The sequence below is a fragment of the Dryobates pubescens genome, chromosome 20 (assembly GCF_014839835.1).
Source record: "Dryobates pubescens isolate bDryPub1 chromosome 20, bDryPub1.pri, whole genome shotgun sequence".
NCBI classification, from domain to species: domain Eukaryota; kingdom Metazoa; phylum Chordata; class Aves; order Piciformes; family Picidae; genus Dryobates; species Dryobates pubescens.
Genome location: NC_071631.1, coordinates 8,938,695 through 8,953,723, shown reverse-complemented (window position 1 = coordinate 8,953,723; position 15,029 = coordinate 8,938,695). Strand labels below are relative to the sequence as shown.

The following is a 15,029-nucleotide window of genomic DNA, read 5'->3' as shown; positions in this document are numbered from 1 at the left end:
GGGCTGAGCAGGAGGAGTGGCTCAAAAGGAGCCCGGCCCACGCTGGGCACATTAGTCCATGAGCTTGGGTTCAATTTCATCTTTTCATCTGCTGGCAGCACCCAGACTTGACAGGGGGCTACTGGGGTAACATTCCAGTCAATTAAACCAAGGTGGGCAGCCTCAGTTCTGTGCAAACACACAGCCCAGCCTGGCAAAGCAGCTGAGCTGGGCTGGAAAGCAGAGAAACTGAACTCTGTGCTGGAGCAGAGAGCCAACAACAGCTTTCTGTAACGTGTTGGAGAGATGTAATGCCCCCATGCACTTTCACAGCTCAGCCTCAGAGCCTTACACATTTCTTTTCTTTTTTTCTTTTCTTTTTTTTTTTTTTTTTTTTCTGGAAATGTCCTAAAAAAATCTCAACCTTGCTGTTGAGGCTCACAATTATTTTGAGCCAACCTATTTCCCTGGTGAGTTGCCCTCTTTTCTTCTGCAGCAAATTTCTTCTGCTTGACTCCCGGCTCTGCACAAAGTGATTTATTGAAAGATTGCAGTTTTGCTTCCCTCCTGCAAAGTGCCAGGTTCTGAACAAGATCAAATAATCTCCTGCACTTCAGTATTGACTAATTTGAATTATTAAAACCTTTCTCCCAGGAAAAGCTCCCTGCTTGTTTGCTGAGAAACCAGCCACTTCTCATAGAATTCAGGATCATCTTTTCTTGAGGAAAGCAGGGGACCCCCAGACAGAATTCAGGCTTTAAGCTGAGCTCATAGTTCAGGGGTGTTTTGCTTAGAGCAGGAGGAATCAGCTTTTACCTTGCCCTTTCCCTCTGTGTCTCTCTTTAGACTTGCAATAAGAGACTTGGCCAAGGCTGGAGGAACAGCAGCACATAACTTGTTGTGCAGTAAAACTTAATGATACATATTTGGGTTAATTAGAAAGCTAAAGACTTACTTTGCATATATCCTGCTGTTACCAAATCAGAAATGAACCTTCTCTTTGCTGGTACCCAGTCCCCATTGCCTTCATTTTCTCTGGGTTGCTTAGAGAAGGTGACCATCTCACCACACAGCACTGCCTGCGGATGGTGACCATCTCACCACACAGCACTGCCTGGAGATGGTGACCATCTCACCACACAGCACTGCCTGCGGATGGTGACCATCTCACCACACAGCACTGCCTGGAGATCATGACCATCTCACCACACAGCACTACCTGCAGATGGTGACCATCTCACCACACAGCACACTGCCTGCAGATGGTGACCATCTCACCACACTACCTGCAGATGGTGACCATCTCACCACACGGCACACTGCCTGCAGATGGTGACCATCTCACCACACTACCTGCAGATGGTGACCATCTCACCACACAGAAGACTGCTCACTGCAGCACAGGGACATCAGCCCCACACTCAGTGATGGCAGCCTGACAAAGCAGTGAAGTCCACACTTCAGAGGGTCCACACTAGGGAATACCAGAATGGCTCAGGTTAGAAGGGACCCCGGAGCTCACCTGCTCCAACTCCCCTGCCATGGGTAGGGACACCTCTCAACCAGACTCAGATGTTCAAGGTCTCATCCATTCTAACATGTGACTCTAATGCATCCTCTCATCCACCACAGCACTAATATCCCTGAGCACTTTCAGTAAGTCACTAATACAGGCACTCCAGAAATGTTTGGGGCTATTTTGATCCAGGCTGGGCTTCCTCAGACTTTGCTGTGCTTTAGCCCTCAGCTCCCATTCAGAGGTTTAAGGCTACAATCACTGGCAGTCATCTCCATCCCAAATGCTTTTCCTCTTTTCCCAGGCTTTAATTCCCTGCTCTCACTCTGTAAGGCGCTGGCAGTCCAGGTGTCCCACAGTCTCCCATCAAAACTGTTGGTAATCTGAGCTTCTTTTTGCACCAGTAGCCTCTTCAAACACAGCTTCAGCTCTGTGCCTCCCTCACGTGCAGCCCATGCTGCTGGTTTAAAATACAAACTCCTGTGCTTCAGGTTTGCCCCAGAAAAACGATATTTTTAACAACATAACTCTGCACTCAAGAGAGCAGGTCCAGCTGGTAATTGCTTCCTTCCTGCTTCTGGTTTGCAATCCTAACCCTAACCTTTTCTTTGCTGTTAGTCAGCATCAGGCACATGAAGCTGGACTGGTTTTTTCCTGCTAGATTTTAAAATGAGGACAAATAAGCCCAAGATGAGCAACTGGGAGCTCACTAGCCCAGATTCTATGGATTCCCCTCCATTCTTTTATCCATCAGTCTGTGATATTTCTCCATCTGCTCTTGCCCACCATGCCAACCTTTGAACAGGAATGCAGCTCCAGATGGTGCTCTGGCACGGCAGGCAGAGCCTGGCTGGCATCACGTGCTGGTGAGAGGCTGAGCGCCTGGCATGCCTCTGTCACACCACTGGGTCACCTTCCACCTCTGTTCTTTGGCTCAGAGGCTCAGGTTGACACAGAGGAGAACAGGAATAGCATCAATCACTACTTTTGACTCACAGGAACCATTTTCTGCTGCTTTCTGGGCTGATTGCTAAAGAGTTCCAGAGCTCTGCCAGCCATTCCGAGCACTGTTATAGAACTGCGCCTCCCAAGTGCAGATTTCATCACTGTGGTGCTTGAGCATCTGCTGTGCTCAAAATGGGAAAATGAAGTGTTCAGGCAGAGCATCCTGCAGGGGCCCAGAGATGATGGCAACCTTGTTCCCTGCTCCCTCTTAAGATGTGTCTTCTGTAGATGATGGATTGGGTCAGTGCCAAATTGCAGCTTGCAATGAAACTTTACATCAGCCGAGACATAATCAACATTAAGCGTTGGAGTTTGATGCTCTCACAAAGTGAATTGCAGAGCAGTGTGGTTGATTTGTTTACCCAGCTCCTGCTCATCAGCTAATGATGAATGACAGCAGTGGCTGACTGGCAGGTCAGCCAGAAACACCCCTGGGGAGGGTTCTGGGCCGTGGAAGGCTTCAGCAATGACTGCCTGTCAGAAAGCCTCCTGAAGTCACCCAGCAGCTAGCAACACAGACACAGCTGTGCACCTCTGGGGTTCAGCTTGGGTTTTCCCTTCAAAGTATTTCCTACTGTCTTCAAGATAGGGGGAGGTTTCCATGAAGCAGGAGCCTGAGCCATAAAGAGCCTTGGTCAAACGCCATGCAGAAGAGATCCTGCTCCCAGCTCTGCCCAGAGAAGCAGATTGCACCTGGGGGAAGGAGCAAAGGAAGCAGCAAAGGCATTGCAGGAGAAAGCCAGCTCAGACAGCTGTGCCCTCAGGGCTGAGTTGTACCAAAGTACAGGCAGAGAGCAGGTTGTTACCGTTGCAAAAACAGGCACAAGTGTGGGGAAAGGGAATTGGGTGTTCTCCCCACGGGGACCAGGACAGGAGCCACCAGAGCAGCCCCCTGACAGAGGTGGGCAGGTGAGGAGCTCAGCAGCTCACCCCTCCAGCTCGGCTGTCTAAAAAGTGCTGTGTCTGCTCCTGGCCCAGAGCACGCTCCTGGGGGATGGAACAAGGGCACAGTCTGGATTTTCATCAGCTGAAAGAGAGTAATTAATCTTAATGCTCCTCTGCTCCTTGCAGCTGGAGGAAAACAAAGAACTCTCCATTGTTCTGGGGCAAATTAATCTTAAAGGGGGAGGCTTCCAAGGCAATCGATAGCTTCTGACGAGATCCTGAGCTGTGCCTGAGCCCTGCAACTCCAGCTGGACTCCAGAGGCACTCTGGGCACTGCAGGTTTGCTCTGGTTGTGCTTTGGGTTTAATGCAGCAGCAGCATTTGCAAGAGGTGGGTTTTCACATCTGTAGCTTCAGCTCCACAGGAGACTCCAGCAACACTTATTGCAGGCTGCAGGCTCACAGCTGCTTGGGCAACTTTCAGTTATCCTCCAAAGAAGGAACTGAATAGGGAATTATGAGGTTTGCCCTGCCTGTGATGTTCTCCAAGACATCTTTATCCATTTGTACCTTTCTAAATTAGTCTGTTCCATGTGAGGAACTTGGGAAATTGTTTCCCCTTCCGTGGTCACTCCTCCTGTTTAAAAAAGGCAAACCACAGTGCCATGGAAACAGCTTCAAAATGAATTTGGGTGCAGGCAGGAAAGATACAACTTCAAGAGAGAAAGTGCCAGGCTTTGGAGGAGAAAAACCAGGCTGTCTTCATTGAGCTCTGGGGGCTCTGAGGAACATAATGCCTGCCATGGCATTGGGAGCCTGTCAGACCACAGCAAAGCTAAGCAGCTCACCCCCAAAGCAAGGGGTGAACAGGAGATGGAATGGGGCAGAGGATGTGGCTGTGTGGCCAGGTCACACAACACCAGAACTGCACTGGGCAGAAGGGCTCCTTGCAGTGAGTCTGGGGCAAGCAATCTCTGTGAGGCCACAGAAGGGCTTCAGGGGTGTTGTGTCCATTAGCCCCATCAGTAACAAAGAGACTTTGATGCTGACCCAGGGCTTCCACAGGTGGAAGGAGTTTGCCTGTTACCCAGTACTGCACTAGGCATTTGGGGTTGCTAATCCAATGCATCATTCCCCTGGGACCTTCTGCAGAAGACATTCCAGCCTGAAGCAGATCTGACCACTTACTCCCTTGACAATTCACAAGCTGGTGTGGATGGCCAAGTGAGCCACACTTGTGAGTACATACAAACACCTCACTAAGCCTACAGGCTGCAGAGGGCAGCTACAAATTGCAATGTTCATGGTGCCAGTGTGCCAGCAGCCCAGCCAAAGCAAGGAGCCTTGTTCTGAGTAAGACATTGACATATGCAGGGAAACAGAGAAACTGTGGCTTCATAATTTCCAAGCTCCAGCAAATCATAGAGCCCAAAAGCAGAAGGAAAGCTGCAGGAGCTTGGGAGAGCCTGTGAGCAAGAGCACAGCAAGTGCCTAGCTGCAGGAGCTTCTGGAAGCCAGTTTGCAAAGGCTGGAGTCAGGGAATGGCAGCGTTCTGAGTCCTGCCTGTGCTGGTTACAGCTCCAAGCCCCTCTCCCATATGTTTCCCAAATATTTAAACCCCTGACTCCCCTGTGCATGGCTGCAGGCTGAAAGGCACAGATCAGTTGCTGCCAGTGGCAAGTGCTGCTGTGACAGGGAGATGATAGCAACCCCTGCAGTGCAATTCATAACTCCATGTGGGGAAATTCACTTGCTGGCAGTTTGGAAGGAAATGTGCTGGGGCTGTGCCAGTCAGAGCCAGATGGAGACTGAAATGATGAGAACCAGGCCTGCTGCACACCCCTGAACAACTGCACTGCTGCCAAACACCAAACCAGGGCTGGGATCCTACCACAGTAGTGTTTGCAAACAGCCACGGGGATGATTTGCTGCTGTTTCATTGTGATCTTTCCCTTCCCTCTCTTCTAGGTTCAGCTTATCCACTACAACCATGAGCTGTATACAAATGTCACAGAGGCTGCAAAGAGTCCCAACGGGCTGGTGGTAGTTTCCATATTTATGAAAGTAAGTGCCCAGCGTGGTCCAGAGCTACCAAGCAGGGTGGAACCAGAGCTGGGCTTTCCCGAGGGCTGCCTGCCAGGCAGAGCTGCTGGCAGCTGTTCCAACAGCCTGGCTACTTTCCTAACTCTTAATTACACTTTTGGAGAAGTTTTCAAAATAAACTGATTGCATTCTGGGTAAATGTGAGGTATAGAACAGCAGCAGCCAGTCCCCGACAGAAAAAACATATCACAGGAGGACTGAAAGCTGAGCAGGGGATTTGGAGGCTAGCTGCAAAGTTAACATCTCCAGGAAAGGTGACACAGCTTTTGTTGCTAGCCAGGAATAAATGTACAGTGCAATCAAATCTCACTAAATTACCTCTGATGGTCAGCAATGATCCTCTTGATAAAGTGTACACAGCCCACCCCAAAACCCAGCACAACAACAGTGCCTCTGAGGTCTCCACATCCTCTTCAGGTACCTTCATGTCACTGCAGACAGAGCACCTTATGTGTGTGCTCAAGTGTGGGGCTCTCTATACACTGGATGGCAGGGGTTGGAAGGGACCTCTAGAGACCATTGAGTCTACCCCCACTGCCAGACCAGGGTCAGCCAGGGCAGGTTGGACTTTCTCCAGCAGGTCTCTGTCTCTCTTGGGCTGGGGAGCCCCAAACTGGACACAGTACTGCAGGTGTGCTCTCAGCAGGGCCGAGCAGAGGGGGAGGAGAACCTCCCTAGCCCTCCTGGACAACTCTTCTTAACACCCCCAGGGTGCCCTTGGCCCTCTTGCCCACAAGGGCACATTGCTGTCCCATGCCACCAACTTCCCAACAAGTGTTGTTAGAAAAATACCTAAGTCATTGTTGCCTCTTCCCACAACAGTGGAAAAAAGCAGGCAGAAACCATGGGGAGGAGTGGCAGGAAAGAGAGAATGAGGGGAGGGTGTGCACAGAAGAGCTGCAGTGCCAGAGGGGAGGTGGCAGTGAGGTGCTGACCTCTGCCTTGTCTCTTCCATAGGTATCGGAGTCATCAAACCCATTCCTAAACCGAATGCTGAACAGAGACACCATAACCAGAATAACCTATAAAAGTAAGTTCCATTCCATTTCCTTGGCTACCAGTTGTGTGCTTTTGGCATCAGACAAATGCCAAATGAAAGCAGAGACTCTTGGGCACGGGCAGAAATCACAGAGACTGCATTGCCAGCAGCGCTGCAAGGTAAACCTGGGAACTGGAACAGTCTGCTGAGGTCATCGGTTCATCGAGTGAGGTTTGAGCTTCAAAGTCTATTTTATGTTTGAAGGAGCAATAAATTAATGAAATGACACTGAACAAATGCCCACTGTGCTCACACAGAGCCCTCAGCAGAGGCTGCCTGCTGTTAGCACTAAAAGCAGCAGGCGGAGCAGCCTGGGCTGCAGCAAACGGAGCGGTGTGGGACGCTGCCCCATTAAGCTGTGGCTCTGGGGCTCATTAATGCCTTCTTTTGCACAGAAAAGTTCTGACATTTCTGCTCCACTCTTGCTGCATTGCTGGTTGCATAAAGAGCTCATTAGCACAGCGTCTGCACTGGTTGTGCTCACATCTGGGAAGCCCTTCACTGACAAAGCTCAATGATTCTTGGAAACTGTGCTGAACTGGTGCAGAACTGGAGCTTAAATGTCAGTGGAAATTAGGCTGCTTTAGAGAAGGCCATGAAAAATACACACATTTGATGGGAACTGATCAAACCTCCTCTGAAAACCCTATTCCCTTTGTCAAATGTCCACTTGAGCTGCAAGCAGCCAGGAAGTTACTAAATTAAATGACACTGGAATTCAACTTGCAGAAAGCAACCACAGTCATCTCAAAAAATAAAGTGTTGTAAACTCAACCTCTGGTTGCTGCTCAGTGAGCACTGCCTGAACCCCTGACACAGACTGCCCTGGGCTGTGCTTGTGAGTGCTGTGGTGAGAGCTGGGCTAGGTGTTGAGACTCCAGGGTCTGCAGTGGGTAGCCAGGGGAGCAAAGGCTGCACAGCTTGCAGTGTCTCAGGGCAGTGGAGAGCCCTTGACTAGGGGCACACAGCTCCAGAGGGCAGGAGTACCCCCTTCTTGCATGGTTGAGTGTGCAGCTTCGCCCACAGCAGCAGGAAGCCCCTTCCCAAACCCAAGTGATTGCTGTGTGCACTGCCCTGGAATGTGTGCACTCCTGCCCTCTGCAGCTGGCACCAACCTGCCACCATCCTGCCACCTTGCATTGGGAGCTTTGCCTCTTCAGAAGGAAAATGCAACTCCAATCACACCTAATCTGGGGTTACTAAATGAGATCTCACATGAAGAAGAGCACAAAAGAGGCTGCAAAGCCAACCATCCAGAGGTGTTTGACTTTTTAGCCATGGTTACCACCAGCAGATTTCTCTGTCCAGCTGAAATCCTGGGCAGGCAGAGTGCCCAGAATGTTCTGCAGGAGGCTGAGTTCCTGGCTGTAGTAACAAGTATTGACTGGGAGCTTTATGGTGTAAATTGGGAGCTTGAAAGTGCTATTGGAAGTAATTCTGCAGTTGTCTGGTGTGATGGATTATAGCATCACTGCTGAAAACTGGTTTTCCCCCTTACACTGGGAGGGTTTCTGGGCTGCCTTCGGCACCTGGAGTTTTTTAGCTCATGCTTTGGGGGTCCACTCCTGAAGTCAATACTCAGCAGGCTGCAGAGTGACCAGTCCCAGTGTGCTCAATGAGAGTAGCAGCTCAAAGTCAGGGCAGTGAGGAACATAACTGAAGTTAGATTTTATTTCAGAATAGCAACAAAACTGAGAGCTCTGCATGACATTTCCATGGGTAAAATGCTTTAAAAGGGGAATTTCTACCCTTAGATATTGATGGCTGCAGCAAAGTGGACCCCATGGAATTTTTAAGTAGATTTAAAATGCTTATTTTATTCCTCCACCACAGCACAAGCAACCTGCTGTGACCCAGCTGAAACAAATGTTCTCTCACACATGGCTTTGGTCAGGAGCTATCTGAGTATCTCTGAAGAAAAAGTGCTTTAGTATTCCTCTGGATGGATGACATCTGGGGGGCTGGCAGCTTGCTTTTGGAACAGTTAATGCTGCATTAGCTCTCACTTGGTGCTTGCTCAACATCAGAACGAAGTGACATTTCAGATTCCCCAAACTCCACATGAAAACTTGGGCTTTTTCTCCACCACAGCACTGCCCCATGCCCAGCTAGGCAGAAGAACTGCAGCGCTCCCAGCTGCCCTGAGTCCAGTTTCCACTGTTCTATAGGTAATGAACAAGTGAACAAATATTCCTTTTTTAAGACATTACCCTGAAAAGGCTCAGGATTCAGATTTCTGGAAACAGGAGGCTCTGACTGTCTCAAGGTCCATGTTTCAGAGCATTCCCTGAAGATCTAAGCTTTTGCAGCTCCTGTCACCAGCAGAACAAGCTCAGCAGCCTCACACTGGGCCCCGAGGGACTAACCTCAGGTACTCAAAATGAGTCCCTGTCAGCCTGGGTCTAAGTGACTTGTGTAGGCTGCTACATGGAGAACTCCAGCTCAGGATAGAAAACTGAACATCTCCACACTCCTTTGTCAATATGAGCTAGTCAGAGCTGTGCTCCCCTGCTTAGGTAACCATGGTAGGAACTTCAGAATGCTGTGGAGCTGCCTTCAGTCAGTAGATAAAATATCCTGTTGGGAACTTGCTGTGAAAGCAGAGCCCACACACCTATCACAAATCCAGGAGTGAAAGAGAAGGATTTCCATGATTTGTTAAGCAAATTGTCAGTCAGGACCTTGATGTAAATTAATATGAAATCTAATTAAACCTAATGTGTAGAGCAGAGTTCTACAGAGTTCGGAAACCGCCCTCAGGTGCAGGCAGGTCGATACAAACAGAACGTGGGCTGCAGGCAGGAAGGATGCTGAGCACCTAGCAGAGGCTGAATGGGTTTGTCAGAGGTTTGTTACTGCAAGGGATCACACAAAGTTTGAACTATTCCCTTATCTTGAGGCTGAACAGTATCTTCCTTGCCCTCCATTAAAATCAGTGCCACCTCCTCTTGTGTTTCAAAAGGGGAAACACCTAAATGCAGCTCCCCTTGCCCGTGGTTTGTCCTCACGCTGTCCCACTGAACACCCTCCATGAAGCTGAGAATACAGACAGAGATCTTCCAGCACCATGGCTGGTGAACAGCACAGCTTTCTCCCAGCCACACCACAGCAGCAGAGTACCAGAAGGGAAGTGTCTACATCCCTGAGTGTTTCCCATTGAGGAACTCCTACAACCTAAGGTTTGGCAAGAAAATCACAGCTCCAGTTTTGATAGCACTGCCAAAAATATTCCAGGGCCAGCAGTGCACAAGGGAACTAAAGCAGAGAGTGTAGGAAAGGCTGAGCTTTGAAAGGTGTAACCATATCTCATTATGGTGTGGTGCGTGTGCACAGAGTGAGGCCTGCTGCAGAGAGCTACCTCATTAATTCCCAGGGAGACACAATAATGGCAGAGCCCCCACGAGCTGCTTTCTGGTGTACTTTTCCACCCTGACTGTAGCATTCTGAGTGAGCTCAGACTGCATCCCCCCCATGGTGCACATGAAGGGCCAGCAGGCATCACTGAGCAGCTTTATTACCATGCATTAACCTTAACTTCTCCCTGGGGTAGAAGGGCAACTCAGTTTTCACACTCTTGGCATTCCCGAGGCTTTGCCGAGCAAAAGTTGTTATCCAATCCCAAAACAGTGACAGTCCCCAAAGGCTGCTGCAGCAACATCAGTAACTGCAGCTTCTAGAAGCCTTCAGCTGCAGTTCTTCAGCATGGTGCAGAGCTGCACTGTGAATGCTTGTGCTGAGCCCACCAAAGGTATTCCTGGGCAGCTAAGAGGAGAACTCAACCCAGTCAGGATTGATGACTTCTTGTCTGGACTGCCAGAGCACTCAGTGTAGATTCTCCTTACTCTTCCTGTTTCAGTGACACTGTCAATGATGTTCTGGGGGGGAAGTTTTGGTGTGGAGCTGTTCTATCTCCCTTGTTTTCCCTCTTTGCTCTCCAGATGATGCATACTTACTACAGGGGCTTAATATTGAGGAACTGTATCCAGAAACCTCTAGTTTCATTACGTATGATGGGTCCATGACAATTCCACCCTGCTACGAAACAGCAAGCTGGATAATCATGAACAAGCCTGTCTACATAACAAGGATGCAGGTAAGAACAAAAGAATTTTGGCACAAAAGAGTATTTCAAACATAGATTTGTAGCTTTACATGCAAAGATCAGATTCGACCTTTTGCTGCAGGGAGCTCTCTGCCCACAATTTATGCAGTTGGCAAAGGCAATGCCCTGCCAGAAGAAGAATCTTCACTCTCCAGAGCTCCCTGAGTGTCTGCACACACACACAGAGGTGCTCTGAGGTGGCCCTGCTCTCAGTGAGGCCTTGAACCAAATGGTCTCTGGCAGTTCCATCCAAACTAAATTCTATGTGGGGATGCTAAACAATGTCTGGCAGTGCTGTAGAACAGTAACTGAGGTGATTGAGTGTAACAGAGGCTAGGAGGAAGCAGACAGACTGATAGTGAGGCTTGTGGCCATTTCAATGCACATTGGCAGCACAGGAACGTGACAGAGATCCGGCAGCTGGGGCTTAGTGCTCCCCAGCACAGAGCGAGGGGGCAGGGTAGGCACTGCAGATGGAAACTTAGAGTGACCTGATGAAGCCCCTTGCAGAGAGAAGCAGGATAAGTTATGCAAAAGAAAGCACAGCTAATTGCTGAGTCAGAATGGTACTGTTGAGGAAGCAAAGCAGCTGGAAGTCACCAAGCCTCCATCCCTTGCTCACAAGCCAAAGCTGAACATCAGACAACAACAAATCCAGCACCAAGCTCTGCAGAGCCTCCATCAGTGAGCTGAGAGCTGAGCTAACCCCCATTCTCCTGCACATCAGAATCCCAGAGGAATCCTTCATCCACCATCTGCCCAGCCCCAGCAAGCAGCAGAAGCAATCTGGCCTGAGAGAAACGAGGAATGATAAAGCAACCCTGAGTATGGCTTTGGGATTCAGCTCGATATTAACATTGTAAATAAGATGGCTTTAAAAGCCTGGGAGGTGTTTTGTCTTTGTGATATTCCTTCTGCCCCATTCTGTGGGGATGCAGAGGAAGCTCTTTGCTTCCTTTCTGAATGGGCAATGTGGGAGGAGGAGGGAGCCAGGCACAGCCACACTCAGGCATTCACCACTCTTCAAGCAGAGAACCTGAACATTTTCCTACAAGCAGCGTTTTCAGTGACAACATTAAGGTACAAAACAAGGATTAGAACACTTCTAGAGTCTCTGCCAGTACCTAGGAGTTCTAATCTCCTGATACTCACTCCTTGTCACGCTTTGCTGGTTAGTTACATCCTCCATTATTAGCACTGCAAATTGATTTCATGCAATACTTACTAATTACATTGTGTGCTCGGGTGGAACGAGTAATGCACAGCTCAGGCTTTCCCTGGGAGCTGCTAAAGATTTTCAGTACATCAAACCCAGCCCCTGGATTTCCCCATTTAAGCTTTCAATGGCCCAGCCCAACCTCTGAATCTGTACACTGACATGGAAAATATTTCCTTTATCTATTTTTAAACCAAACTATTTGGAGGGTTTCTGATTCACAAACTGCAGCCTTTTTTTTTTCTTCCCCCTCCTCTCTCCAGTTTCCTGCACAGAGTCTGGAGGGGGTTGACTCAAGCCAGTGCAGCTGCTGTGCTGGTGGCACAGTTGCATTGCCATCACAAGAGCCATTGCTGTCTGCTGGTAGTCTGCATCCCAGCACTGCTGGGTGCACTGAAAATCCTGAGTGATTCAGTGGTTCTCTCTCTGCTGAGCCATAAAAACCACTTCCAAAGAAACCCAGAGCCTGCTGGAGGAGCACTACAGACAGCACCGAGGCAGAGCTGGCGACAGAGAGAGGATTTCCCTTTTCACCACCATTGATGTCATGACTTCAGCAGCATGCCTGTCACTTATCCTTCCCATCCTGAGCTGCCCTGCCTGGGACCTCAACACCACCTCCCCCAGACTGTTTCTTCTCAGGTGGAAGCTGCACTAACAGCTACAAAACTTTGGAATTAGCTTTTGTTGTTCATCAAGTCCTCTGCACCAGCTGCTGCCATCCTGCACTGTGGATACCATTTGTCTCCTGGTCAGCCAGGAACATCTGGTACCATCTCCATTTACTGCACACAAAACCAGTTACTGCCATTTGAAATGGGGCTCAGGAGCAGAGGAGCACAGAAGGGAAGGGTTTAACCTCGTTTTAACTCTTCCCACCCCGCTTCTGACTGAAAGCAGTTTTGCTGCTGTTTATTAGCCTGTTCAGTAGTGGTGCTGGTGGTGTTTCCTGTGCAGGAAAGCCCAGCACTAAAGTCCTTGCTTTGTGCTTTGTGCAGATGCATTCTTTACGACTGCTCAGCCAGAATCAGCCATCCCAGATATTTCTGAGCATGAGCGACAACTTCCGACCGGTGCAGCCTCTCAACAACCGATGTATCCGAACCAACATCAACTTTAGTTTACAGGGCAAGGACTGTCCCAACAACAGAGCACAGAAACTGCAGTATAGAGGTAGGTGCTGCCTCCAGAGCCAGCCTGCCCCTGCCTGCACCCAGCTCTTCCCTCTGAGAAACCCGTGTGTCATGCAGCTGAGGGAGCTGGGGGTGTGCATCCTGGAGAAGGATCCAGGGGGACCTTAGTGCTGCCTTCCAGTGTGGCCAGCAAGAGCAGGGAAGTCATTCTGCCCCTGTTCTCAGCACTGGTTAGGCCACACCTTGAGTACTGTGTCCAGTTCTGGGCACAGGAAAGATGTTGAGTTGCTGGAAGGTGTCCAGAGAAGAGCAACAAAGCTGGAGAGGGGTTTGGAGCACAGCCCTGTGAGGAGAGGCTGAGGGAGCTGAGGTTGCTTAGCTTGCAGAAGAGGAGACTCAGGGGAGACCTTATTGCTGTCTACAACTACCTGAAGGGAGAAGGTTGTAGCCAGGTGGGGGTTGGTCTCTTCTCCCAGGCAACCAGCACCAGAACAAGAGGACACAGTCTCAAGCTGTGCCAGGAGAGGTTTAGGCCGGATGTTAGGAAGAAGTTCTTCCCAGAAAGAGAGATTGCTCATTGGAATGGGCTGCCCAGGGAGGTGGTGGAGTCACCATCACTGGAGGTGTTTAGGAAGAGCCTGGATGAGGTACTTGGTGCCATGGTTTAGTTGATCAGATGGTGTTGGGTGATAGGCCTTTTCCAACCTGGTTAATTCTATTCTATTCTATTCTATTCTATTCTATTGGAAGGCTGCAGAGAGACTTTTCCTGAGGGTGTCTGAGACAGGACAAGGGGGAATGGTTTGAAGCTGAGGGAGAGCAGGGTTAGACTAGAGCTGAGGAAGTTCTTCAGTACCAGGGTGCTCTGGCACAGGCTGCCCAGGGAGGCTGTTGATACCTCCTGCCTGGGGGTGTTCAAGGCCAGGCTGGATAAGGCCTCAAGCCACTGAATCTAGTTGAGAGGTGTCCCTGCCCTTGGTGGGGAGGTTGGAGGAGATGACCTCTGAGGTCCCTTCCACTCCAAGCCATTCTAGGATTCTATGATGGTACTGCAGGGTTGAAAAGAGAGCACGTTCTCAGCACCAGGGCTGAGTCGCAACACCTCAAAGGAACATCCCTGAAGACTTCAGCCTTTATCCCAGGGGAGGAAACTTAGCCCCCTGGCTTTTCCAAAACATTGGAAGTGCCTGCTAGCATTCACTCAGCCAGCTCAGTGTTCGCAGGCGATTAAAGCACAACTCTTGGCGTTTTGTCTCTCTTTCAGTAAACGAGTGGCTCCTCAAGTAAGTCAGGCAGAGCACGCAGAAGCCATCACCTCAGCGGAACGGACACGACTTGGAATGCAGCCAGCCCCCCCTCTGCGGGCTGGGGCAGCGCTGGGAGCGTGCTGCGGGGAGAGCTGCCGCGGGGGGGACTCAGCTCACCATTCATCCATGTGGTCGGTGGTTCATTAACACACAACCAAGTCAAAAGACAGTATGGCAGTCAATGTGATTACAATTTTGATACCGTTTTCCTGAACTAATTTAGCTTCACAAAGAAAGACTTTTCAGCCTTTGTACATAGGAAATTCTTCCTCCTTCCCTTCCCCCTCCCCCCCCCCCCCAATTTCCTTCAAATTAAAAGTAAAACTAAAAAAAAAAAAAAATAAAAATTTTAAAAAAGGAAAAAAAAAAAAGGACAAAAAAAAAAAAGACAAAAAGGTGGCTGGGTGCAGCATCAAAGTGGAGTTGTGTTCTGTGTGCCAAGTAACCCTCGGAAAGCTCTCATTACTTCACTACCATTCATGGATCCCGACAGGGCAGAGCAAGAAGGCTGCAGAGGAAACTTATTTCTAGGTTATGATCTTTCTGTTCATTGAATGAAAAAAAACAAAAGGGACAGACTCCGAGAGATAAGTGCTGTAAATATACCACTGCAGAGCAGCAGAGGAAGCTGAGCTATTTCCCTCTTTGTCACATATCTGTAGTAGGATTTGCCAAAACCAGAACCGATCCATTTTCCGTTTCTCGTTTTACAGCAGCTCAGACTTTGTGTTGGTTCCTAGTAACA

General features: G+C 49.4%; 1 protein-coding gene across 1 annotated transcript in view; it reads left to right on the top strand.

Annotated features, from left to right (window-relative positions):
* The window catches only part of CA10 (carbonic anhydrase 10), a 123,817-nt gene extending 109,248 nt beyond the window's left edge, over positions 1 to 14,569 (top strand). Inside the window, exons 6-10 of the mRNA XM_054170432.1 lie at positions 5,353 to 5,448; positions 6,445 to 6,517; positions 10,465 to 10,619; positions 12,843 to 13,017; positions 14,242 to 14,569. Of these exons, the coding sequence (XP_054026407.1) occupies positions 5,353 to 5,448; positions 6,445 to 6,517; positions 10,465 to 10,619; positions 12,843 to 13,017; positions 14,242 to 14,264 (522 nt within the window). The 3' untranslated portion in view covers positions 14,265 to 14,569. The remainder of the gene's footprint in view (positions 1 to 5,352; positions 5,449 to 6,444; positions 6,518 to 10,464; positions 10,620 to 12,842; positions 13,018 to 14,241) is intronic.
* The last annotated feature ends 460 nt before the right edge of the window (positions 14,570 to 15,029 follow it).